Genomic DNA, 24,712 nt, shown 5'->3' with positions numbered 1-24,712 from the left:
ACATATTCTCTTGATGCTAGGGGCATAGCACCTGCTAGTAATGTTGAAAGTGCCGATACTAAATATATATTTATTTATGTCTGTTAAAGTGTTTGTCTTATTTGTTGACCTTTGTCAATACTTAGTTTCAATAAGATATTTAAATTTCCAGTATGGCTTCGAAACCTATTGATATCCACTGGATTAGAACCGGTTCTCAGCAATACTGAAAAAACATGTATAGCAAATGACAATTTTCCACGAATGTTAAAATAAAAATCACAAAATTTATACGGCCAGTACTGTTTGCCCGGGACTTCGGCACATCGGGTCTAATTGTTATGGTTTTAATCTTAAAATGTTTTAGTGAGAGAACGCGGCATCACTCAGACGAGCCAATAGACTATCAGATGAAGAAAAAGGAGGCTATGACACGTATGCTTGATAATTACATTGACGACTCAGATCCTTCTGCTGACAACAATGGTCATAGTAATATGAAGAGGATGCGCAGAGATAGTTATACTGATGTTAATAATGATGATATGTCCATGTTGAATGATGATAACTTAGTGAAACAGGATGGGGAGACAGCTACTGCTTACAGTGTATGGAAAGAGGATCCTTTTAAGAAAATACTTAATCTAAAAGAAGGTAATTAATTTTAAATTATAATTGGGTGAAGATTTAAAATCATATTTATCTTGTTCAGTAAAATACTACCTAATCAAGTAAGAATAGTTATGATATCTTATATGAAGAAAACTTTTAAAACAGTTCTATTTATATTATAAAGTTTCTTTGTTGATAACACTTAATTCAGTAGACTAGTTGATATATTAAATTTATTAATCCTAAATATTGTTTTAGGTATAATAATGAAAATAACAGTAGATCCAGATACAGATCCTAAACCTAAGCGAAAAGAAAGAAAAGCTAAAGCTGGAAAAGGTAAACATGTTTTGATTTTCTTTTAAATCTATCCATTTGGAAGCACATTTACTCTATAAATAGTGAATTTTTGTCCGTTCTAGTAAAAGAATTGAAGTCCATATGTGGTTAAAATATTGTAAAGAAAGCGGAGATAAATAGGGATAAGACAATGGCCAGCAAATTGATGTACATCCACAATTATGATACACAAAATTACACCTTCATTAGATTACAATTAGTGGCTAAGCATTTGGATACTCGACTTATTGCACTAACAAATCAAAATTCAATTAAATTCCCCAAAGTTGTTAAGCCAACGAATAAGAAAACGTTATTATAAAACTTTGAGGATTAGTGTTATAAACATCCCATGTTTCCTCTCTACTTGGTTTTTCTGTTGCCCTGAAATACGGATCTTGGACAAAGTAGCTTCGGACAAAGTAGCTTCGGACAAAGTAGCTTCAGGACAAAGTAGCTTCCGGACAAAGTAGCTTCCGGACATTTACTTAAGAAAAGTAGCTTCCTTAGAAAAATAGAAAAAACCTCCTAAACGACAAACCTCCTAATGCGACATCTTTTAAGTAAAACCCCCTAAAAACTTTTCAAGTGATATCACATTTATTAAGTGTGAGGTAAGGGTCGATATTTTTAATGCAAGGTTGTATCGGGTTCGAAACCATGCCGTTGGGTAGCCAACACAGACTTTGGGACAACTGTCGGACGGATTTTCAAATTTCACCCTGTAGACAAATTTATTCAAGAAACAAATTTCGGTTTTGAATTTCGTCCCTGTGTGTTTTATCGCCATATTGGATTTTATTGTTCAACTTTTTTAACAGCAGTGGTGGATTTTATCCATAAATTTGGAAGATTTTTTTATTTAATAACTTTTGAAAAATTTTAGGACGTTTTACTTAAGAAATGTCTACACAGAAAGAGAGACATAGAAAAAGGCATAAAGACAGACATAAAGACAGACAAATAGACAGACAAAATGACAAACAGACAGACAGAAAGGCGGACAGAAATTGTAAAAATTAAAAAAAATGTTAAAACGAATTAAAAATTATAAAAAAAATCGCCGAACCCTTTTCAGTAAAATCCACGATCCACTTTTTGTTAAAATTGTTAAAGTTTTGTCTTTCAATAAAATTAGAAGTTAATGTACATTAAACATTCTTACATAGGTTAGGTTAGGTTAGGTTATAGGCAAGGGGGCCGAGCGCCCGCGGCTAGGCAGGCCAGGGGGCCGAGCGCTGCGGCCATAACCTTTATTACTATTAGAAGCTACTTTTCTTAAGTAAATGTCCGGAAGCTACTTTGTCCGGAAGCTACTTTGTCCTGAAGCTACTTTGTCCGAAGCTACTTTGTCCGAAGCTACTTTGTCCGAAGCTACTTTGTCCAAGATCCCTGAAATACTTATCTATACATTCCAAAGTTTTGCTTATGATACTTTAACTGTTCATTATAAATTAACCTTTTTGTTATTGCGCTAATATTGGACATCTATCTTTCCATCTATCTATCTATTTATCTAATCTTCTTAGGTAAAGTAGAACCTGGCGTAAAATCCGAGCCAACAAGTTTAGTCAAGTGCGAAGTAGCGGATAGTGAAAATGAAAACGATGAAAAAGACCAAGGAATTGATAATTAGAATTTTGTATATGACTATTTAGGATTAGTTATTTATCGCATCGTATTATAGACAGCTTTCCACGGAAATTTAAATGAAAAATCAAAACCCTTTTTGTTAGCCCCGAGGTGCCGAAAGCCAAGACTAATAAAACTGGTTTAAAGGGGGACGTAACTGAAGCTTTTTTGATGCAGGGGGGGGTTTCTCAGGAACCACTTTATTAACCGTGTAAATTTTTTGGACTTAAACTTTTATGGGTATGAACATCTTATGGTTTCAAAGTCAACCCCCTACCCCCACCCCCTAGCCCCCCGGGGCTCAAAAACCCCCTAAAAATGAACCTAACCTTAATTTTCTCAGAAACCATTTGACCAATAGGGATGATTTCTTAAACTTAAGCTTTTATGGTTATGAACTAACTTCTAGTTTAAAAGTTTCTCCCATGCCGCCAACCCCTAGCCCTCTGGGGCTCAAAAAAACCCTAAAAATGAACCTAACCTTAATTTTCTCAGAAACCATTTGACCAATAGAGATGATTTCTTTAACTTAAGCTTTTATGGTCATAAACTAGCTTTTAGTGTAGAAGTCACCCCCCTGCCGCCAACCCCTAGCCCTCCGGGGCTCCAAAAAACCCTAAAAATGAACCTAACCTTTATTTTTTCAGAAACCATTTGACCAATAGAGATGAGTTCTTAGACTTAAGCTTTTATGGTTATAAACTAACTTCTAGTTTAGAAGTTACTCCCCTGCCGCCAACCCCTAGCCCTCCGGGGCTCAAAAAAACCCTAAAAATGAACCTAACCTTAATTTTCTCAGAAACCATTTTATCAATAGGGATGATTTCTTTAACTTAACCTTTTATGGTTATAAACTAGCTTTTAGTCTAGAAGTCACCCCTTGCAGCCAACCCCTAGCCCTCCGGGGCTCAAAAAAACCCTAAAAATGAACCTAACCTTTATTTTCTCAGAAACCATTTGAACAATAGAGATGATTTCTTAAACTTAAGCTTTTATGGTTATAAACTAACTTCTAGTTACTCCCCTGCCGCCAACCCCTAGCCCTCCGGGGCTCAAAAAAAACCCCTAAAAATGAACCTAACCTAAATTTTCTCAGAAACCATTTTATTAATAGAGATAATTGCTTAAACTTGTTTGCTAATAATGCTAATAAACTAAATTTTGGTTTAGAAGTCACCCCCCTGCTGCCAACCCCTAGTCCTCCGGGGCTCCAAAAAACCCTAAAAATGAACCTAACCTTTATTTTTTCAGAAACCATTTGACCAATACAGATGATTTCTTATACTTAAGCTTTTACGCTTATAAACTAACTTCTAGTTTTGTAGTTACCCCCCTGCCGCCAACCACTAGGCCTCCCGGGATCAAAAAAAAACCCATAAAAATGAACCTAACCTTTATTTATCAGAAACCATTTAATCAATAGAGATGATTTCTTAAACTTAAGGTTTTATGCTTATAAACTAACTTTTAGTATAGAAGTCAACTCCCATGCGCCAACCCCTAGCCCTTCGGTTGAAAACCCTAAAAATTCACCTTACCTTATTTTTTTCAGAAACTATTTAATCAAGAGAGATGATTTCTTAAAATTAAGCTTTTATGCTTATAAACTAACTTATAGTTTAGAAGTCACTCACCTGCCGCAAACCGCTAGCCCTCCGGGGCTCAAATAACCCTACAAATGAACCTAACCTTAATTTTCTCAGAAACCATTTGATCAAAAGAGTTGTTTTCTTAAACTTATGCTTTTATGCTTATAAACTTACTTTTAGTTTAGAAGTCACCCCCTTGCCGCCAACCCTTAGCCCTCCAGGGCTTCAAAAAACCCTAAAAATGAACCTAACTTTAATTTTCTCAGAAACCATTTGATCAATAGAGATGATTTCTTAAACTTAACCTTTTATGCTCATAAACTAACTTATAGTTTAGAAGTCAAAACCCTAGCCCTCAAGGGCTCAAAAAACCTCTAGAAATGAACCTAACCTTAATTTAAAAAATCAGCATGTTTTAAATGGACATTTGGACTTTCTGTTAATGATTATAGAGTAGCTACGTTTTTTAAATTGTACCTAAATGCTAAGAAATTATCATGCAAAGTTTAAAATCAATAGGACAATATAAATATGTCTTTTGTTAACAAAAAAAAAGCTAACCCTCACAGACCAAACCTAGTTAAAGAAAAGATTTGCTTTAACAAAATTTTTAATTAACAAAGTATAGAGTCCTAACTCTTTTTTCCCATAACAGCTGAATTCCAAAATATCTGCACATTTAATAATGCGGTTCCTGAGAAAACTGAGGTTAGGTTATTCCTCTGAAAGCCTACTAAAATAAATTTACTAGAATTTTAAGCTAAAGTATATTTTTCAGTGGGTTTTTGAGCCCAGGGTGGCTATGGGGTGGGTGACTTTTAAAATAAAATTTAGTTTATAACCATATATCTGCCAAACAAAGTAGTTTATACACATGAAAATTTATCTCTATTTAACAAATGGTTTCTGAGAAATTAAGGTTAGGTTCTTTTTAGGGTTTTTGAGCCCCGTAGGGCTAAGGGTTGTCGGTAGGGGGGTGACTTCTAAACTAAAAGTTAATTTATAAGCATAAAAGCTTAAGTTTAAGAAATCATATCAATTGATCAAATGGTTTCTGAGAAAATTAAGGTTAGGTTCATTATTAGGGTTTTTTGAGCCCTGGAGGGCTAGGGATTGGCGGCAGGGGGGGGGGGGTGACAACTAAACTAGAAGTTAATTTATTAGCATTATAGCTTAAGTTTAAGCAATCATCTCTCTTGATTAAATAGTTTCTGAAAAAAAAAGGTTAGGTCAATTTTTAAGGTTTTTTGAGCCCCATAGGGCTAGAGGTTGGAGGCAGGCTGGTGACTTCTAAACTATAAGTTAGTTTATAAGCATATAAGTTTTAGTTTAAGAAATCATCTCTATTGGTCAAATGATTTCTGAGAAAATAAAGGTTAGTTTCATTTTTATGGGTTTTTTGATCCCCGAGGGACTAGGGGTTGGCGGCAGAGGGGGTAGCTTTCAGGGTGGGCATACAAAAAAACCACCCAAAAAAACCCACCCAGGGTTTTTTTAAAAACCCATTGAAAAAAAACCCAAGGTTTTTTGGGTTTTTGGAAATCATTGAAATTTCAAGTTAAAATTTACAAATTAAACCTCTATTTACTCAAAGACTAGGATCTAATAACATTTTAAAGCAAATTTTACCTAAAAAACATAAAAAAATATGAAGTAATTATATAAATGATGCTCTACTTATTGTTCAAATGTTTATGAAATTACTTTCTCTCAAAACTTAATTTCAGAAAACGCTTTGCAACTAAATTGATAAATAATAAATTGTGTAAATTACATAATCATAATTGATTTTTTAAACTAAAACATAACAATTTATGAAAGGAAATAGTTACAATGGCGTGCAGAGGGTTTTATGGGGATGTAAAAAGAAAAAGACCTTAATAATTTCTGGAAGGGGGGGGGGGGGAGGTGTTGACAGCTTAAGAATAGAGGAGTAGGTTCTATGTTTTGAAGCCTTAGCTTTTAACCTCTCTTCCCCCTTAATAGAATATTTTGTGCACCATTGCTAATAAGGGTTTATAATTGATCAGAATGCCAGCTTTCTTCATTATCTATCTTTTTTATTGTGAAATCTTGCTTACCTTTTACCTACAACATCATAAACATTAATATTTCATCAATATATCAAATGTATTTGACTCCTAAATGAAAAAACCCAATAAAACCCTAAAAAACCCATAAAAACCCAGGGTTTTAAGGGTTTTTACGGGTTGGGTTGGGCTTTTTTAAAAAACCCTGGGTTTTTCCCCACCCTGGTAGCTTTGCTTTAACAAAAATTTTAATTAACAAAGTATAGAGTCCCAACTATTTTTTCCCATAACAGCTGAAGTCCAAAATATCTGCACATTTAATAATGCTGTTCCTGAGAAAACTGAGGTTAGGTTATTCCTTTGAAAGCCTACTAAAAAAAATTTACTAGAAATTTAAGCTAAAGTATATTTTTTAGGGGGTTTTTGAGCCCAGGGTGGCTATGGGGTGGGTGACTTCTAAAATAAAATTTAGTTTATAACCATATATCTGCCAAACAAAGTAGTTTATACACATAAAAAATCATCTCTATTAATCAAATGGTTTCTGAGAAATTAAGGTTAGGTTGATTTTTAGGGTTTTTGAGCCCCGGAGGGCTAAGGGTTGGCGGCAGGGGGTGACTTCTAAACCAAAAGTTAGTTTATAACCATAAAAGCTTAAGTTTGAAAAATCATCTTTATTGATCAAATGGTTTCTGAGAAAATTAAAGTTAAGTTCATTTTAAGGTTTTTTTTTGAGCCCCAGAGAGCTAGGGGTTGGCGACAGTGGGGTGACTTATAAACTAGAAGTTAGTTTATTAGCATTATAGATTAAGTTTAAGCAATTATCTCTATTGATCAAATGGTTTCTGAGAAAATTAAGGTTAGGTTCATTTTAGGGTTTTTTGGAGACCAGGAGGGCTAGGGGTTGGAGGCAGGGGAGTGACTTCTAAACTATAAGTTAGTTTATAGGCATAAAAGCTTAAGTTTAAGAACTCATCTCTATTGATCAAATAGTTTCTGAGAAAATAAAGGTTAGGCTCATTTTATAGTTTTTTTTTGATCCCCGGAGGGCTAGGGGTTGGCGGCAGGGGGGTGACTTCTAAACCAAAATTTAGTTTATAACCATAAAAGCTTAAGTTTAAGAAATCATCTATATTGGTCGAATGGTTTCAGAGAAAATTAAGGTTAGGTTCATTTTTAGGGTTTTTTGGAGCCCCGGAGGGCTAGGGGTTGGCGTCAGGGGGGTGACTTCTAGACTAAAGGCTAGTTTATAACCATAAAAGCTTAAGTTAAAGAAATCATCTCTATTAGTCAAATGGTTTCTGAGAAAATTAAGGTTAGGTTCATTTTTAGGGTTTTTTGAGCCCCGGAGGGCTAGGGGTTGGCGGAATGGGAGTAACTTTTAAACTAGAAATTAGTTTATAACCATAAAAGCTTAAGTTTAAGAAATCATCCCTATTGTTCAAATGGTTTCTGAGAAAATTAAGGTTAGGTTCATTTTTAGGGGGGTTTTGAGCCCCGGGGGGCTTGGGGGTGGGGGTAGGGGGTTGACTTTGAAACCATAAGATGTTCATATCCATAAAAGCTTAAGTCCAAAAAATTTACACGGTTCATCAAGTAGTTCCTGAGAAAACCCCCCCCCCCCTGCATCAAAAAAGCTTCAGTTACGTCCCCCTTTTATTATTTTTTTAATATTCGTCAAAAATATACTTTAATTACGATGTAACATGATTTTTCAGTATTGCTGAGAATTAGTTACGAATTCATACTGGTTTTCTTTTTTGTGGGGGGGGAGGAGGGGGGGGGGAGTGGGATGTCATTATTTTTTTTTAAAGCGAGACTTTTCTATAATTAGGGTCGATCCGTCCGTCCGTCCGTAACGGATAGCTTTTAAAATTAATTTAGGCATGTTAGAATTGTCCTATCGTTTTCAAATTTTGCATGGTGATTCCTTTAGTAGTTAGGTACGATTTAGAAAGCGTAGCAACTCTATAATCATTACCAAAATGTCCGTAAGTCCATTTTAAACATGTTGATTTTTTTACTTTTTTAACAACAAATTTTTATGTGAACTAATCATCTGATTGATCTGATTTTTGGTATATTGATTCCTGGAACAATAAAGTATAACGTAATAAGCGAAGCAACTCTAAAATCAAGTCCTAAAAATGTAAGTATGTCCATAATCATTACCCTGAATCAAGCAGTCTTTTTCAACAAATTTACTTTGACCCTTATACATTTATATTATGATTATTCAGTTCTGACACTATACAAGTGTTAATGTCCGTTTGTCCTACCGTTTCAGTGAAGCACTTTTATTGATGTTGTCATCCTTGTTTTGTGTGTGTTTTGAGTTTGAGTTTGTGGGTAAAGACTGTTTTAAAATCCCTACATCTAATAAAAAATAATATATAAGCAATTTTGGCGCAAATGACTACAAAAAAAGAGACAAAAATTATAATTATCTGGAAAAGCAGGACAAGAGGCAGGCTTCGATGAATTTGGAGAGAATGAAGAATTTTTCATGAAAGAATTGAGCAAGTAAGAAAATTTTATATTGAACCATATACTTTTATATTATTACTTGGATGTTGCACCAGATTTTCAGGTACTCTAAGAAAGGGATAGTTGCAGGTGGCTAAAATAATATTACCCCAATCCACCCCTTTATCTATTCCCTACTGGATGTACGAACTGATCAATAAGTGAGGTCCATAATAGCAACCTAAATTGACGACAAATTTTCCCCTGTCATTATCCTTTATCCTATAATATCCATTTTAAACCTAAATCTAATATCCATACCAAAATCTTTTTTAAAGCTACTATAATCCGCTGAACCGACCGGGTTCTTCTAACAGGGTAGCTTCTCATAGGTCCCGGGAAGGTTTATAACTATTTTCTTGGGGGGTGGGACACCCCCAACCCCCCCAAAAAATGAGAAATCCCCCCCACAAAAAAAAAATAATTTAAAAAAAATTTTTTTAACTAAAATTAAAAATTAGGGGGGGAGGCACCCCCCGTAAACAAAAAATTTGGTTTTGACCCCCCCCCAAAATTTTGTTTTTACTTTTTCTTTTAAAATCTAAAATAAGAAATTGGGTTATCAAATTCGACTCTCCCCTCCTCAAGTGCCTCTAGAGGCCTCTAGGGGCGTATCCGCTAGTAAGCTTATATTGTGCAGTCTATCTGCATAAATATTACTTATGGATTTATGGATTAGATTAGATTCATAAATCTTAGGTGTACATATATACAAAGAACAACAATACCTAATAATTGAATTAAATGTATATTATATATTTAATTATACCTTATATATTATATATTTAATTATACCTATTTCCTTCAATTTTTTTAAAATGTGGTTAATTCACAAGAAAATTTTCTTCCCAAAGGGCAATTTCCTAAAATAAAGGAAGTATGCAGTAATGTGTATTCACACATTGTTTTCATACAGGCCATATAAGTAATTTTTATTTATTTAGATTGGCCACCAATGGTTACTTTGATTTGGAGAATGAACTAAAATCAGAACTACTGGACCCAGAATACCCAGACCCTACTGAAAACTTTGGTAATTCAACTAATATAGAATTAGACAGAAAGATAAATAAATAGTCAGACATACATTAAAGATTTTATGTAATGAGACCCTCCTAAAGCTTTAGATAGTTTTATAGCTAGATGGTTTGATGGATAGACAGAAGTCAGACAGGCCTTAAGAATGTCAAACATCAAATATACCGACAGACAGAGATAGATAGACATATTTAATATCCTGTTATTGGAAGAGGGGAAAATAAATAGAAAGGTGTAGATAGAAAATCAAACAAAGGGGGGGGGGGTTAATGCAACCATCTCGTAATCAATGTATAAATGGCACTTAAAATTCGAATTTTGATCTGAAATTTTGCATTAGTAATTCTTGGTAGATCTATTTTCCCTAAATCGAAAAAAAAGTTGAAAAAGTAACGGCTAACGGCTCAGCCGTTTAGCCGTTTTTTGGCTATTTTAGGGCAAATCTGTCATAAATTACGTAGAAATCAACTTTTTGAAACATATTTTTGCTTTAAATCATGTGAAATGGTACAAAAAACATATTTTAGATTTGTAGTACCAGCAACTACCGGCTAGAACCGTTTGAAAACGTTTTGGATCGAAAAAGAGCATTATGTGGAGAGAGGTTTCGTGATGGATTTCGCTTGAAAATACCCAACAATTGGCTAAACGGATGAGCCGCCAGCCGTTAGCCGCTACTTTTCCAACTTTTTGTAATTACCATGGATTACTCATGCAAAATTTCAGATCAAAATTCGAATTCTATGTGCCATTTATACATTGATTACGAGATGGTTGCATTAACCCCCCCCCCCCCTTTTGATCAACTACACAAATTGCAGGAAGATAAACAGATATACCTACAGTTTTTTTTTCTTGTCAATTTGAAAACTTTTCCAGTATGGCTTCAAATATGCTGGATTAGAACCAGTTCTCATCCATACTGAAAAATCGTGTATAACATTGTAAAACAGACAATTTTCCGCGAATAATAAAAAAAACATAAATTAGAACCAGTTTGTTAGCCCGGGCTGTGTTGCCATTTGAAGCTAATGAAATCATTCTTGTTTTAGAAGGTGGTAATGAGGAAGAAGGGGATGATGACGGAGAAAAACCTAAACCTAAAAAGAAAAGGGGAAGGAAGAGTACTGGATCACCTCCTAAACCTAAAAGATCCCAAGGTAAGACAGATAGATAGAATATAGATACATAAATAGATGAATATACTGTTAGATATATTGATATGAACGAAGTAAGAAATATTGAATGAAGCAATAATATCCCAAGGTAAATTAGATAGATAGATACCTATATAGATTGAAGTATAGATTGTTATTAATAAAGTAAGAAAACAAAGGAAGTGTAATATATTACCTCCAAAACATAAAAGATCCCAAGGTAAAATAGATAGATAGATACTTGTATAGATGAAAATAGATTGTAGGATGGAAAGATTAATATGAATAAAGTAAGAAATGGGATAAATACATTAATAGATTGAAATGAGTGGCGAAAAAAGAGGAAGAGAGAATAATAGATTACTTTCCAATTCCAAAGATTGCAGGATAATGTAGATAGTAAGACATGAAAAAGAAAGTTCTATTGTTTGTTATATTTTAAAATATTCATATACAATAAATCTATAAATCCTTCTAAACTCCTCTTAACTATCTTACTACAATGAAGACAATACTGTATCTTTCTAATCTTGTCTATAAATCTAATTCTGTATCTAGATATGCACAAGGAAGCTTACTGTAGCAAATGTGGAAAACATTTTCTTAACAACGAAAGTCTGGAGAAACATAATATTAAAGTTCATTATGGAAAGGTAATTTTTTTAGGCAACTGCTGATTTTTAATGCGCCTGCGAGTTACAAATTTTCTTTTTGCGGGGGGGGGGTTAGTCTCAATCTTTCTTCAACATTTTGGGGGTAAAAGTTTTATTGTGGGAGGAATAATTAATTTTGGTGAATGCCAACAACAATATAACCGCACCCCCCCCCCCTTTTAATTTAATTTTTAATTCTTTAAGATAGAAAAATTTTATTCCTTTTGAATGAATTTTATATGAATGTTGTTTGAAGCATTTAACAAGAATAACGTTGTGATTACCAAATCTAAATAATCCTCAAGTGATAAATGAGTCTATGGCATATTTATTTTCTAGGTGTTCAAATGTGAGAATTGCAACAAGGAGTTGGCCAGCAAGAAAGGGTTGAGAGACCACCAGAAGGGACCTTGCAATCCAGAGAGGATTGGTTATGACACACTGGTAAGTAATTTTTATTATTAACCAGCAAGAAAGGGTTGAGAGACCATCAGAAGGGACCTTGTAGTCCAGAGAGGATTAGTTATGATACACTGGTAAGTATTTTTTATTATTAAAGGGTTGAGAGACCATCAGAAGGGACCTTGTAATCCAGAGAGGATTGGTTATGATACTCTGGTAAGTAATTTATATTATTAACCAGCAAGAAAGGGTTGAGAGACCATCAGAAGGGACCTTGTAATCCAGAGAGGATTGGTTATGATACTCTGGTAAGTAATTTATATTATTGGCCAGCAAGAAAGGGTTGAGAGACCATCAGAAGGGACCTTGTAATCCAGAGAGGATTGGTTATGATACTCTGGTAAGTAATTTATATTATTAACCAGCAAGAAAGGGTTGAGAGACCATCAGAAGGGACCTTGTAATCCAGAGAGGATTGGTTATGATACTCTGGTAAGTAATTTATATTATTGGCCAGCAAGAAAGGGTTGAGAGACCATCAGAAGGGACCTTGTAATCCAGAGAGGATTGGTTATGATACTCTGGTAAGTAATTTATATTATTGGCCAGCAAGAAAGGGTTGAGAGACCATCAGAAGGGACCTTGCAATCCAGAGAGGATTGGTTATGACACACTGGTAAGTAATTTTTATTATTAACCAGCAAGAAAGGGTTGAGAGACCATCAGAAGGGACCTTGTAATCCAGAGAGGATTGGTTATGATACACTGGTAAGTATTTTTTATTATTAACCAGCAAGAAAGGGTTGAGAGACCATCAGAGGGACCTTGTAATCAAGAGAGGATTAGTTATGATACACTGATAAGTAATTTATATTATTGGCCAGCAAGAAAGAGTTGAGAGACCATCAGAAGGGACCTTGTAATCCAGAGAGGATTGGTTATGATACTCTGGTAAGTAATTTATATTATTGGCCAGCAAGAAAGGGTTGAGAGACCATCAGAAGGGACCTTGTAATCCAGGGAGGATTGGTTATGATACTCTGGTAAGTAATTTATATTATTGGCCAGCAAGAAAGGGTTGAGAGACCATCAGAAGGGACCTTGTAATCCAGAGAGGATTGGTTATGATACTCTGGTAAGTAATTTATATTATTGGCCAGCAAGAAAGGGTTGAGAGACCATCAGAAGGGACCTTGTAATCCAGAGAGGATTGGTTATGATACACTGGTAAGTAATTTATATTATTAACCAGCAAGAAAGGGTTGAGAGACCATCAGAAGGGTCCTTGTAATCCAGAGAGGATTGGTTATGACACACTGGTAAGTAATTTATATTATTAACCAGCAAGAAAGGGTTGAGAGACCATCAGAAGGGACCTTGTAATTCAGAGAGGATTGGTTATGTCACACTGGTAAGTAATTTATATTATTAACCAGCAAGAAAGGGTTGAGAGACCATCAGAAGGGTCCTTGTAATCCAGAGAGGATTGGTTATGTCACACTGGTAAGTAATTTATATTATTAACCAGCAAGAAAAGGGTTGAGAGACCATCATAAGTGACCATGTAATCCAGAGAGGATTGGTTATGTCACACTGGTAAGTAATTTATATTATTGGCCAGCAAGAAAGGGTTGAGAGACCATCAGAAGGGACCTTGTAATCCAGAGAGGATTGGTTATGATACACTGGTAAGTAATTTATATTATTGGCCAGCAAGAAAGGGTTGAGAGACCACCAGAAGGGACCTTGTAATCCAGAGAGGATTGGTTATGATACACTGGTAAGTAATTTATATTATTAACCAGCAAGAAAGGGTTGAGAGATCATCAGAAGGGTCCTTGTAATCCAGAGAGGATTGGTTATGTCACACTGGTAAGTAATTTATATTATTAACCAGCAAGAAAAGGGTTGAGAGACCATCATAAGTGACCATGTAATCCAGAGAGGATTGGTTATGTCACACTGGTAAGTAATTTTTATTATTAACTAGCAAGAAAGGGTTGAGAGACCATCAGAAGGGACCTTGTAATCCAGAGATGATTGGTTATGTCACACTGGTAAGTAATTTATATTATTGGCCAGCAAGAAAGGGTTGAGAGACCACCAGAAGGGACCTTGTAATCCAGAGAGGATTGGTTATGATACACTGGTAAGTAATTTATATTATTAACCAGCAAGAAAGGGTTGAGAGATCATCAGAAGGGACCTTGTAATCCAGAGAGGATTGGTTATGTCACACTGGTAAGTAATTTATATTATTAACCAGCAAGAAAAGGGTTGAGAGACCATCAGAAGGGACCTTGTAATCCAGAGAGGATTGGTTATGATACACTGGTAAGTAATTTATATTATTGGCCAGCAAGAAAGGGTTGAGAGACCATCAGAAGGGTCCTTGTAATTCAGAGAGGATTGGTTATGATACACTGGTAAGTAATTTATATTATTGGCCAGCAAGAAAGGGTTGAGAGACCATCAGAAGGGACCTTGTAATCCAGAGAGGATTGGTTATGTCACACTGGTAAGTAATTTATATTATTGGCCAGCAAGAAAGGGTTGAGAGACCACCAGAAGGGACCTTGTAATCCAGAGAGGATTGGTTATGATACACTGGTAAGTAAGGGAGAGGTCATTTTCTAGTAAATCCCGTAAAGGTGTGTGTTATAAGGCCTAAAAATAGTAGTAGAACGATAAGGTGCTCTAGATATATGTATTCCCTATTGAATAGAACAATAGGGAAATTTTTTTTTTTTTTTTGATAACCGTACCTGGATTATCTAAAAAAAATACGAAATTTCTATCAAACGCTTTGTTTGGCTCAAACTGACAAAAATTTAAAAAAAATATAATTATAATAATAATGTTTTCTATAGGTACAAGGTAAAGGTTAAGAACAATCTATACCATTAAACAAAGGAAGAAGTCATTCTTTACAGGTTGATTTATTATAATTATATATTTTTTTATTTGTGTCAGTTTGAGCCAAACAAAGCATTTGATAGAAATTTCAGATATTCCAGGTACGGTTATCAAAAAAAAAGAAAAAAAATTTCTTCCCTATTGTTCTATTCAATAGGAAATACCACTATATAGAGCACCTTATCGTTCTACTACTATTTTTAGGCCTTATAACACACACCTTTACGGGATTTACTAGAAAATGACCTCTCCCTTTATATTATTGGCCAGCAAGAAAGGGTTAAGAGATCATCAGAAGGGACCTTGTAATCCAGAGAGGATTGGTTATGTCACACTGGTAAGTAATTTATATTATTAACCAGCAAGAAAGGGTTGAGAGACCATCAGAAGGGTCCTTGTAATTCAGAGAGGATTGGTTATGATACACTGGTAAGTAATTTATATTATTGACCAGCAAGAAAGGGTTGAGAGACCATCAGAAGGGATCTTGTAATCCAGAGAGGATAGGTTATGACACACTGGTAAGTAATTTTTATTATTAACTAGCAAGAAAGGGTTGAGAGACCATCAGAAGGGTCCTTGTAATCCAGAGATGATTGGTTATGTCACACTGGTAAGTAATTTATATTATTGACCAGCAAGAAAGGGTTGAGAGACCATCAGAAGGGTCCTTGTAATTCAGAGAGGATTGGTTATGATACACTGGTAAGTAATTTATATTATTGACCAGCAAGAAAGGGTTGAGAGACCATCAGAAGGGATCTTGTAATCCAGAGAGGATAGGTTATGACACACTGGTAAGTAATTTATATTATTAACCAGCAAGAAAGGGTTGAGAGACCATCAGAAGGGTCCTTGTAATCCAGAGATGATTGGATATGATACACTGGTAAGTAATTTATATTATTGGCCAGCAAGAAAGGGTTGAGAGACCACCAGAAGGGATCTTGTAATCCAGAGAGGATAGGTTATGACACACTGGTAAGTAATTTTTATTATTAACTAGCAAGAAAGGGTTGAGAGACCATCAGAAGGGACCTTGTAATTCAGAGAGGATTGGTTATGATACACTGGTAAGTAATTTATATTATTAACCAGCAAGAAAGGGTTGAGAGACCATCAGAAGGGTCCTTGTAATCCAGAGAGGATAGGTTATGACACACTGGTAAGTAATTTTTATTATTAACTAGCAAGAAAGGGTTAAGAGACCATCAGAAGGGACCTTGTAATCCAGAGAGGATTGGTTTTGATACTCTGGTAAGTAATTTATATTATTAACCAGCAAGAAAGGGTTGAGAGACCATCAGAAGGGACCTTGTAATCCAGAGAGGATTGGTTATGTCACACTGGTAAGTAATTTATATTATTGGCCAGCAAGAAAGGGTTGAGAGACCATCAGAAGGGTCCTTGTAATCCAGAGAGGATTGGTTATGTCACACTGGTAAGTAATTTTTATTATTAACCAGCAAGAAAGGGTTGAGAGACCATCAGAAGGGACCTTGTAATCCAGAGAGGATTGGTTATGTCACACTGGTAAGTAATTTATATTATTAACCAGCAAGAAATGGTTGAGAGACCATCATAAGTGACCATGTAATCCAGAGAGGATTGGTTATGATACACTGGTAAGTAATTTTTATTATTAACCAGCAAGAAAGGGTTGAGAGACCATCAGAAGGGTCCTTGTAATCCAGAGATGATTGGATATGATACACTGGTAAGTAATTTATATTATTGGCCAGCAAGAAAGGGTTGAGAGACCACCAGAAGGGATCTTGTAATCCAGAGAGGATAGGTTATGACACACTGGTAAGTAATTTTTATTATTAACTAGCAAGAAAGGGTTGAGAGACCATCAGAAGGGACCTTGTAATTCAGAGAGGATTGGTTATGATACACTGGTAAGTAATTTATATTATTAACCAGCAAGAAAGGGTTGAGAGACCATCAGAAGGGTCCTTGTAATCCAGAGAGGATAGGTTATGACACACTGGTAAGTAATTTTTATTATTAACTAGCAAGAAAGGGTTAAGAGACCATCAGAAGGGACCTTGTAATCCAGAGAGGATTGGTTATGATACTCTGGTAAGTAATTTATATTATTGGCCAGCAAGAAAGGGTTAAGAGACCATCAGAAGGGACCTTGTAATCCAGAGAGGATTGGTTTTGATACTCTGGTAAGTAATTTATATTATTAACCAGCAAGAAAGGGTTGAGAGACCATCAGAAGGGACCTTGTAATCCAGAGAGGATTGGTTATGATACTCTGGTAAGTAATTTATATTATTAACCAGCAAGAAAGGGTTGAGAGACCACCAGAAGGGACCTTGTAATCCAGAGAGGATTGGTTATGATACTCTGGTAAGTAATTTATATTATTGGCCAGCAAGAAAGGGTTGAGAGACCATCAGAAGGGTCCTTGTAATCCAGAGAGGATTGGTTATGTCACACTGGTAAGTAATTTTTATTATTAACCAGCAAGAAAGGGTTGAGAGACCATCAGAAGGGACCTTGTAATCCAGAGAGGATTGGTTATGTCACACTGGTAAGTAATTTATATTATTAACCAGCAAGAAATGGTTGAGAGACCACCAGAAGGGACCTTGTAATACAGAGAGGATTGGTTATGACACACTGGTAAGTAATTTATATTATTAACCAGCAAGAAAGGGTTAAGAGATCATCAGAAGGGTCCTTGTAATCCAGAGAGGATTGGTTATGATACACTGGTAAGTAATTTATATTATTGGCCAGCAAGAAAGGGTTGAGAGACCATCAGAAGGGACCTTGTAATCCAGAGAGGATTGGTTATGATACACTGGTAAGTAATTTATATTATTAACCAGCAAGAAAGGGTTGAGAGACCATCAGAAGGGTCCTTGTAATCCAGAGAGGATTGGTTATGACACACTGGTAAGTAATTTATATTATTAACCAGCAAGAAAGGGTTGAGAGACCATCAGAAGGGACCTTGTAATCCAGAGAGGATTGGTTATGTCACACTGGTAAGTAATTTATATTATTAACCAGCAAGAAAGGGTTGAGAGACCATCAGAAGGGACCTTGTAATCCAGAGAGGATTGGTTATGTCACACTGGTAAGTAATTTATATTATTAACCAGCAAGAAATGGTTGAGAGACCACCAGAAGGGACCTTGTAATACAGAGAGGATTGGTTATGACACACTGGTAAGTAATTTTTATTATTAACCAGCAAGAAAGGGTTGAGAGACCATCATAAGTAATCATTACACTGGTAATATTTTTTACAAATATTTTGTATTTTATCTATTAATCTATTTTAGTCAACCTTAATCATATGCTTTTATTTATCTTCATTTAAGAGGTTTTTCGATAAAGAAGGAATTGATATATTTTATAAATCATTTGTATAGGTATCATATATTAGTCTATATTTAAAGGGTCTTAAAAATTACTTAGTAAGCTTAGGATTATTTCTAGAAGGTTAGGACCATTTTCTATTGACAACTATCTATTGTGTAAATCATGATTTAAAAGGAGTTAGCTATTGGATATGATACATTTGTAATATATTAACTCTTTTTTTTTCATGATAAATAAAAAGTTTGAGATAATAGTAAAGGCCTCTATATTAATCTTATATTCAAAATATGACATTAACTTAAGCTTATACTCTAAATACCCAGCCATAAGTAGATCTACAAATACTAGATTGAAAATTATAGAGGTCAAAATATTGTCCAAATTCACACACCCAGCTGTACTTTTTTTTAACTGGTTCAAAATTTAGGATGATTTGGTGGAGGAAGTGAGCAAAAAGCGCGGGAAGCGCGTTGTCCAGGAGAAGACCGCATATTGCAGCAAATGTGGCAAGCATTTTGTTAATCAAGAATCTTTGGACAAACATTTCCGTAATGTTCACGAGGGAAAGGTAAATCAGGGCGATCCGAAGTGGATAGATATGTATATGGATAGATGATTAATTAGATAGGTAGATAGTTAGAAAGACAACATGAAAAAAGGATGAAATTTGTTGAATTCATTTGGCGGTTTCACATAACCAACCCGAATACGGACAGGACAACAAACAAATTTTTTTTTTGTTTAGAAAAATATTTTTCAATGCTAATTTTGGGTTTTGTAAAGTATTGGTTAGAAGCGCCCTGAAGGGGCAGAAATATATTGAAATATTAGGGGAGTGAGAAACGGGGTTTAATAGGTTTGAGCGAAAGCACCAATTTCTTTGTTTTCATACTAACTACCTCTTGTTATTATTGTTTATTACTCTAGATCTACAAATGTCCGTCCTGTGACAAGGAGCTGGCCAACAGGAAGTCACTCCGCCGGCACATGCGAGGTCCTTGTAATCCTAATCAGGTAAGTTACTGTATGGGTTATTATTGGCTACGCCCCCAGAGGCCTTTAGGGGCACTTGAGATTGTGGGATAGGGTGAAGTCGACCCCCCCCCCTTTTTTTAATTTTTTGTAGGGGTAATTTTTCAAGGGGCGATTTAATGATTTTTGTTTTGTCAATATATTACAATTTACTGTTCTTTTTGTTTAGGAGGATAGAATAAGAACAATCAACACAAACAAAGTTATTAAAACCTTCTTATGTGCTGTCTGCGCCGCTAGCTTCAATACAAGGAACAAATATGATTAATTCTGGGTTTACTTTTTCATATTTTTTAACTTTGGACAGTGTAAAAAGAACAAAATTTGTTAAAGGCTAAACACTAGTCTTGGGATATATCCCTAAGATTTATTATTTCGATGTGTGTCTGAAATTACTATTTGGTCAAATGCCCTTAGATTGCACGACCTTTGTCTGCAAGGATTAACTGTGTATAATAATGAGTTGCGACTGTTTTGTCCCAAGGCATTCCCCCGCCCCCACTAACTATTTATGTTGCGCAACTGACATAGCAGCAGTGGGAACCATTTATGACGTTTATGGTATAAAACAAAAGTTGACAATTTAAGAATTCTTACTTCCAAAAACATTGTTATCCCTTACTTTCACAATAAAACACATTTTCCCAAAAGTAACTATTACTTTAATTCTATAGTTTACCAGGGAGGGAAACTTTTGTTGTGTATTTTTATTGAATTATGATTGATTAGTTCCAATCTACTAGTGATTAAACTTTTCCACAAATAATTTGGATCTTTGGAAGGAGTTATTCAGTTATTATTATTGTATGTGTAAATTAATTTATCGTTTATTGTCTTATCCCTTACTTAAGATCTCTGTATTTTACCATCATTTAAACCTTGAATCATATTGTATTTGTGGTACTAGGGGCGAGTACAGGGCCCATATGCTGGAAATTCACAATACAGAGCCCCCTATGCTAAAATGTCCTGTCTGCAACTTTGAAACTCTTACCAAGACTGGCGTTAAGAAACATATTATCAAGTAAGATATTTATCTATCTATATATATTGTGGTATCCGCCGAGGATAAATGGCAGACACCGGAGTTCAATTAGATTACGGCAGTGTGACAGACGTGGACACCTTACTATAGAGAAGCTACGCTTCTCTAGCTTTCACTAGATAATGATCAACATCTATTTTCAGTTGTCACTTTATTGAAGGTTTGAAAGATACTAAAGCTATATTCAACAAACAATAATTACATGGATAGGAATAAATAATCATAACATAAAAGCATAAATAATACATATACAATGGTCAGTTTGGGCAATAATGATCCCCCATCCCTGAAAAGGGTGGGGGAGAATTAAGAATACAGTTAACCATAATAAACATGACAGATTCAATCATTAATTCTAAGCGTAGGGAGGGGGTCACTAGACCCCTTCCCCAGGACTCGGGGGAGGGCCATTGACCCTCCACCGAACCCCAGATCAGGGGTGCCATAGGCATGGCTCACGGTTGCCGAATACCACAACTTAACTATAAAAAGTATGTAGCTGTATATATATTTATTTATTAAAATACAGTTTTAGAAATATTAATAAGAAGCATATTTTTAAGAGAGAGATCTATCTTAATATTATAGGACTATTTTTTCTCATTTGAATATAAAAACTACTGTTAATAAATAAATCTACATATGTTTCTAATTTTGTATTTTAGGGTCTACAGTGTACTTTTCCATTCATACATTTACTATCAGACTAGTGGTCTATAAATATATATAAAAACAATTTTAGTAAGAAAGTGTTAGCTAGGGTTTGGCCGGATATTTTTTTGGCCGGATACCGGCCAAATTACTACATATTAAAGTATCAAAAAAGGATATAGTCCCTTTCGTGGGGCGATTCGTTGTATTTTAAAATTGCTTTAAATAGCTTATTTTAGGTTAGGTGATTGCCCCGCAGGGTTAGGCAATTGGCCCCGCAAGGTTAGAGTCCCCCACGAGGGGCTATAAATAGGAGGAAAGCTACTGTGAAAATACGAATAATCGCTCCTTAAGGGGGTTGCCACGAAAGGGACTATACCCGCAAAAAAATTTCTTCATAAACTGGTGTTTTATATTATACTAGCGGCTGCGTCCCTAGTATCTAGGGATATTGAAGGGATATGAAAGTGCAGAAAAATAACTTAAAACTTTGCAACGACTTTTTTGTAAAAATTAAACAGCATAAAACCACCCTGGGACCTATAAGAAGCTTATATTTATATTTTTTACTTAAACAAAGCATTTCATGTTATCTAATACTAAAATATCCTATAGTCGTACATCCTCATATGTAATATAGGTGTTCAAGTCGATTTCAGGTTCCAGGTATAATCCTGCAAGTCCTGAACCTCCAGTAGACTATATAAGTTTGAAGGAATTTTAATTAATATAATAGATTTGAAATCTGCATAAAATTTTAAGGTTTTTTTTATAAAATTCGTTTTTTATATAATTCTTTATTTAAAGGCGCAAATACGATTTAAGTTAATTAATTTTGACATCTGTGATTGGTGGATTGAAAACTATCTGCGCTCTGATTGGAGAAGCTTAAGTGTCGTACATTATTCAACCAATTAGAGCGCGGGTAGGTTTCAATCTAGCTTTCCTATTGGTCAAAATAAATTAACTTAAATCGTATTTGCGCCGTTAAATAAAGAATTAAATAAAAAACGAATTTAATAAAAAACCCTTAAAATTTTATGCAGATTTCAAATCTATTATATTAATTAAAATTCCTTCAAACTTATATAGTCTAACCTCCAGGTCTCCAGAAATCTTTAAACGGTTCCTGGTACCGCAAATTTTTACTTAAAGAATTCAAATTTTACACTTAAGCTTTTCTTACATGTCTACATAACGTATTTTTTATATATCTTCATGACATATTACAATTTCATAAAATCCGTTGCTGTTTACCTGCCAAACGTCGGTTTGCGGCTGGCAGCTGCCAAGTACTGCTGCCACCGCCAAAATTTATGTTTTGAGATTTCAAATATAAAATTTACATAAAGATAAACATATTCAGAAAAAAATTGTTCTTCTATTTAAGATTTTAAAAAACCAGATATTTTTGTTGTAAAATATAAAAGATTATATTGCCGGATATCCGGCCGGATAGTTTCAATATCCGGTATCCGGCCGGATATTGAAAATGGCCGGATATTCGGCCAGATATCCGGCCACACCGGATATCCGGCCCAACCCTAGTGTTAGCTCTTTGTCTACACTCTATATTTAAGTTTCTTATTATCTATCTGTTTTAGAAGACCATGTATTTATCTAAGCATCTAGCAGTAATAAACAGGGAGGGGGGTTAGGGACATTGGGTTGTTTATTACACTAGTCCCCAAAGTTCTATAATATTCATTAAATTTTGATTGGCTTGTTTATAAAGTTGAGTGTCCAAGCGTTTTAACCACTTCAGAAGGAGAAATTTTGTGTATCATCATTGAGGATGTACAATTACATCAATTTATCGGCCATTGTCTTAACATTGATGATTTTATCTCTTTAGGAAACATTCAGCTGCAGATATTGTAGAGAAATGCCATGATGACAAAGACAAACAGGAATTCTTGACATGTCTTGAAACGGTAATTTAAAACCTTTTTTATTTGAAAACTATGATGACAGCATCCGTAAAAGCTCTGAAATAAAATGGGGTACAACAAACGAACATGAACACTTGTAGAAAGTCAAAACAGAATAATAATTTAAAAGTACACCTAATCAAAATTGTATGAAAAAATGTTGCAAAATTACGTAAATATAGGATTCTGCTTAGGGACATACCTACTTACAATTTGGGACTTGATATGAAAATGCTTAGCTTAAAATATTGTATCTTGTTGTCCTAGAAATCATTGTTCCAAAAATCAGATGAATTACCTATATCATACAAAAAATTGTTTTTCATAGATTGATTCTTTTCTCCATGGTATCATCTTCCTATTATACTCAAACCTATAATTTAAGGCGGCTGTATGCTCAGATTGTGGAAAAATGTTCCAATCTGACCGGAAGACAGACTTCAAGCTGCATCAGTCCCTCCACAGGTCAGAGAAGATGGACTGCGAGTGCAGGATAGAGTTCAGCTGTGCCAAGCAAAAGAGATGGCATATGCATACTGTTCATTTGAAGGTAATTTAGATCTTTCAGACAAAGGTTATTTAATAAAATTACTGTAGACATGAATATTAAAACTGTTATTATTACATGGCCAGATGTTGAACCAGATCTTTATGTACTCTAATAAAGTGATACTTGTAGCTGGCTGAAATAACGAAACATCCTTTCTACCCCCTTTACCCCTTCTTCTCCCTTCCAAACTAGATGAATGAACTGACTATTATAATATGAGGTCCATTTCATTTTTTTAGGATCTGCTTGGTTGTGATTCTGAAGGATGTTGGTTCCTATGCAATGAAAAGTCCCAAATGTTCACCCATATGAATAGAGCTCATAGCAAGGATAAACCATTGAGAAGGTAACACATATTTTAATGACACTTTTAGATTTGTTAATAATCAATAATTGTAATATTCGAAAGGAGAATAGGTGATTATCGCATCGTATTGTAGACAGCAGGTTTCCAAGTTTTCGTGGATCTTAATTCCGCACAGACATTCAGTGATTCTGTTACTTTTAAATAATTCTTATTTTTGATTCAGTAAAATTATGTGTGACCTCTGCGGAAAGGAGTTTGAAATCATTACAAGTTTACAGGTTAGATAAAAACTTCATTGTATTTATAGATTTGTCCATTTGTCTATTTGTATACCTGTCTTTTCTTTATATCCAGAAAGGATTTGATTTTATACCTGTAAAATAAAACTGCGTCAATGATTCTGAGAAGTTAGGTATTGATTCGACTATCTGATTTTTAGAATGTAAGTTTGTCTCTGTATTTTTAGACTAAGCAGTTGTTATGGAAGTTTTCAGACTACCAATACTACTTTCTAGATGCCTATCATCCTAGCAATAAATTTAGAAATGATGGTTAGATCAGACAAATACCTATCTATTGCTTTCAAAGACTGAATTGAAAGTCGACACAGGATCCACGGGGGGGGGGGGGGGGCATACAATTATTTCATCCCTTTTCCCTCTATTGTTTTACTCTAATATTCTAGCTCCATCCTTACATAACTTATTTATTTAGAAACACAAAAGATTCGAGCACGATCCTGTCCTACTTGACTGTGCCCACTGTTCTAAGAAGTTTAACAAGGCCAAGATGAAAGCTCACATTCTGGCCAACCATCGTAACCCTGGCATCTGTGGTATATGTGGCAAGAAGGTAGGTGTCATAATATAAACAAATGGATATATTATTACTTGGATCTTACACCAGATTACCATATACTCTAATAAAGTGAAACTTGTAACTTGCTAAAATAATAATATCACCATCTACCCCTTTACG

General features: G+C 34.8%; 1 protein-coding gene across 3 annotated transcripts in view; it reads left to right on the top strand.

Annotated features, from left to right (window-relative positions):
* LOC145324865 (uncharacterized) overlaps positions 1-24,712 on the top strand; it is a 35,981-nt gene that overhangs the window by 8,592 nt on the left and 2,677 nt on the right. For all 3 annotated transcript variants that reach the window (XM_080167559.1, XM_080167558.1, XM_080167556.1), the window contains exons 7-23: positions 347-633; positions 850-930; positions 2,460-2,554; positions 8,643-8,704; positions 9,652-9,740; positions 10,798-10,905; positions 11,461-11,555; positions 11,895-11,999; positions 18,646-18,786; positions 19,146-19,232; positions 19,420-19,503; positions 20,159-20,274; positions 22,802-22,880; positions 23,263-23,427; positions 23,667-23,773; positions 23,958-24,012; positions 24,449-24,586. In XM_080167559.1, the coding sequence (XP_080023685.1) occupies positions 347-633; positions 850-930; positions 2,460-2,554; positions 8,643-8,704; positions 9,652-9,740; positions 10,798-10,905; positions 11,461-11,555; positions 11,895-11,999; positions 18,646-18,786; positions 19,146-19,232; positions 19,420-19,503; positions 20,159-20,274; positions 22,802-22,880; positions 23,263-23,427; positions 23,667-23,773; positions 23,958-24,012; positions 24,449-24,586 (1,894 nt within the window). The remainder of the gene's footprint in view (positions 1-346; positions 634-849; positions 931-2,459; positions 2,555-8,642; positions 8,705-9,651; positions 9,741-10,797; positions 10,906-11,460; positions 11,556-11,894; positions 12,000-18,645; positions 18,787-19,145; positions 19,233-19,419; positions 19,504-20,158; positions 20,275-22,801; positions 22,881-23,262; positions 23,428-23,666; positions 23,774-23,957; positions 24,013-24,448; positions 24,587-24,712) is intronic.

This window comes from Acartia tonsa, chromosome 7 (genome assembly GCF_053477335.1).
Source record: "Acartia tonsa isolate MP-2025a chromosome 7, ASM5347733v1, whole genome shotgun sequence".
NCBI classification, from domain to species: Eukaryota; Metazoa; Arthropoda; class Copepoda; order Calanoida; family Acartiidae; genus Acartia; species Acartia tonsa.
The sequence above is the reverse complement of the archived record's forward strand: the minus strand, read 5'-3'. Positions and strand labels throughout refer to the sequence as shown.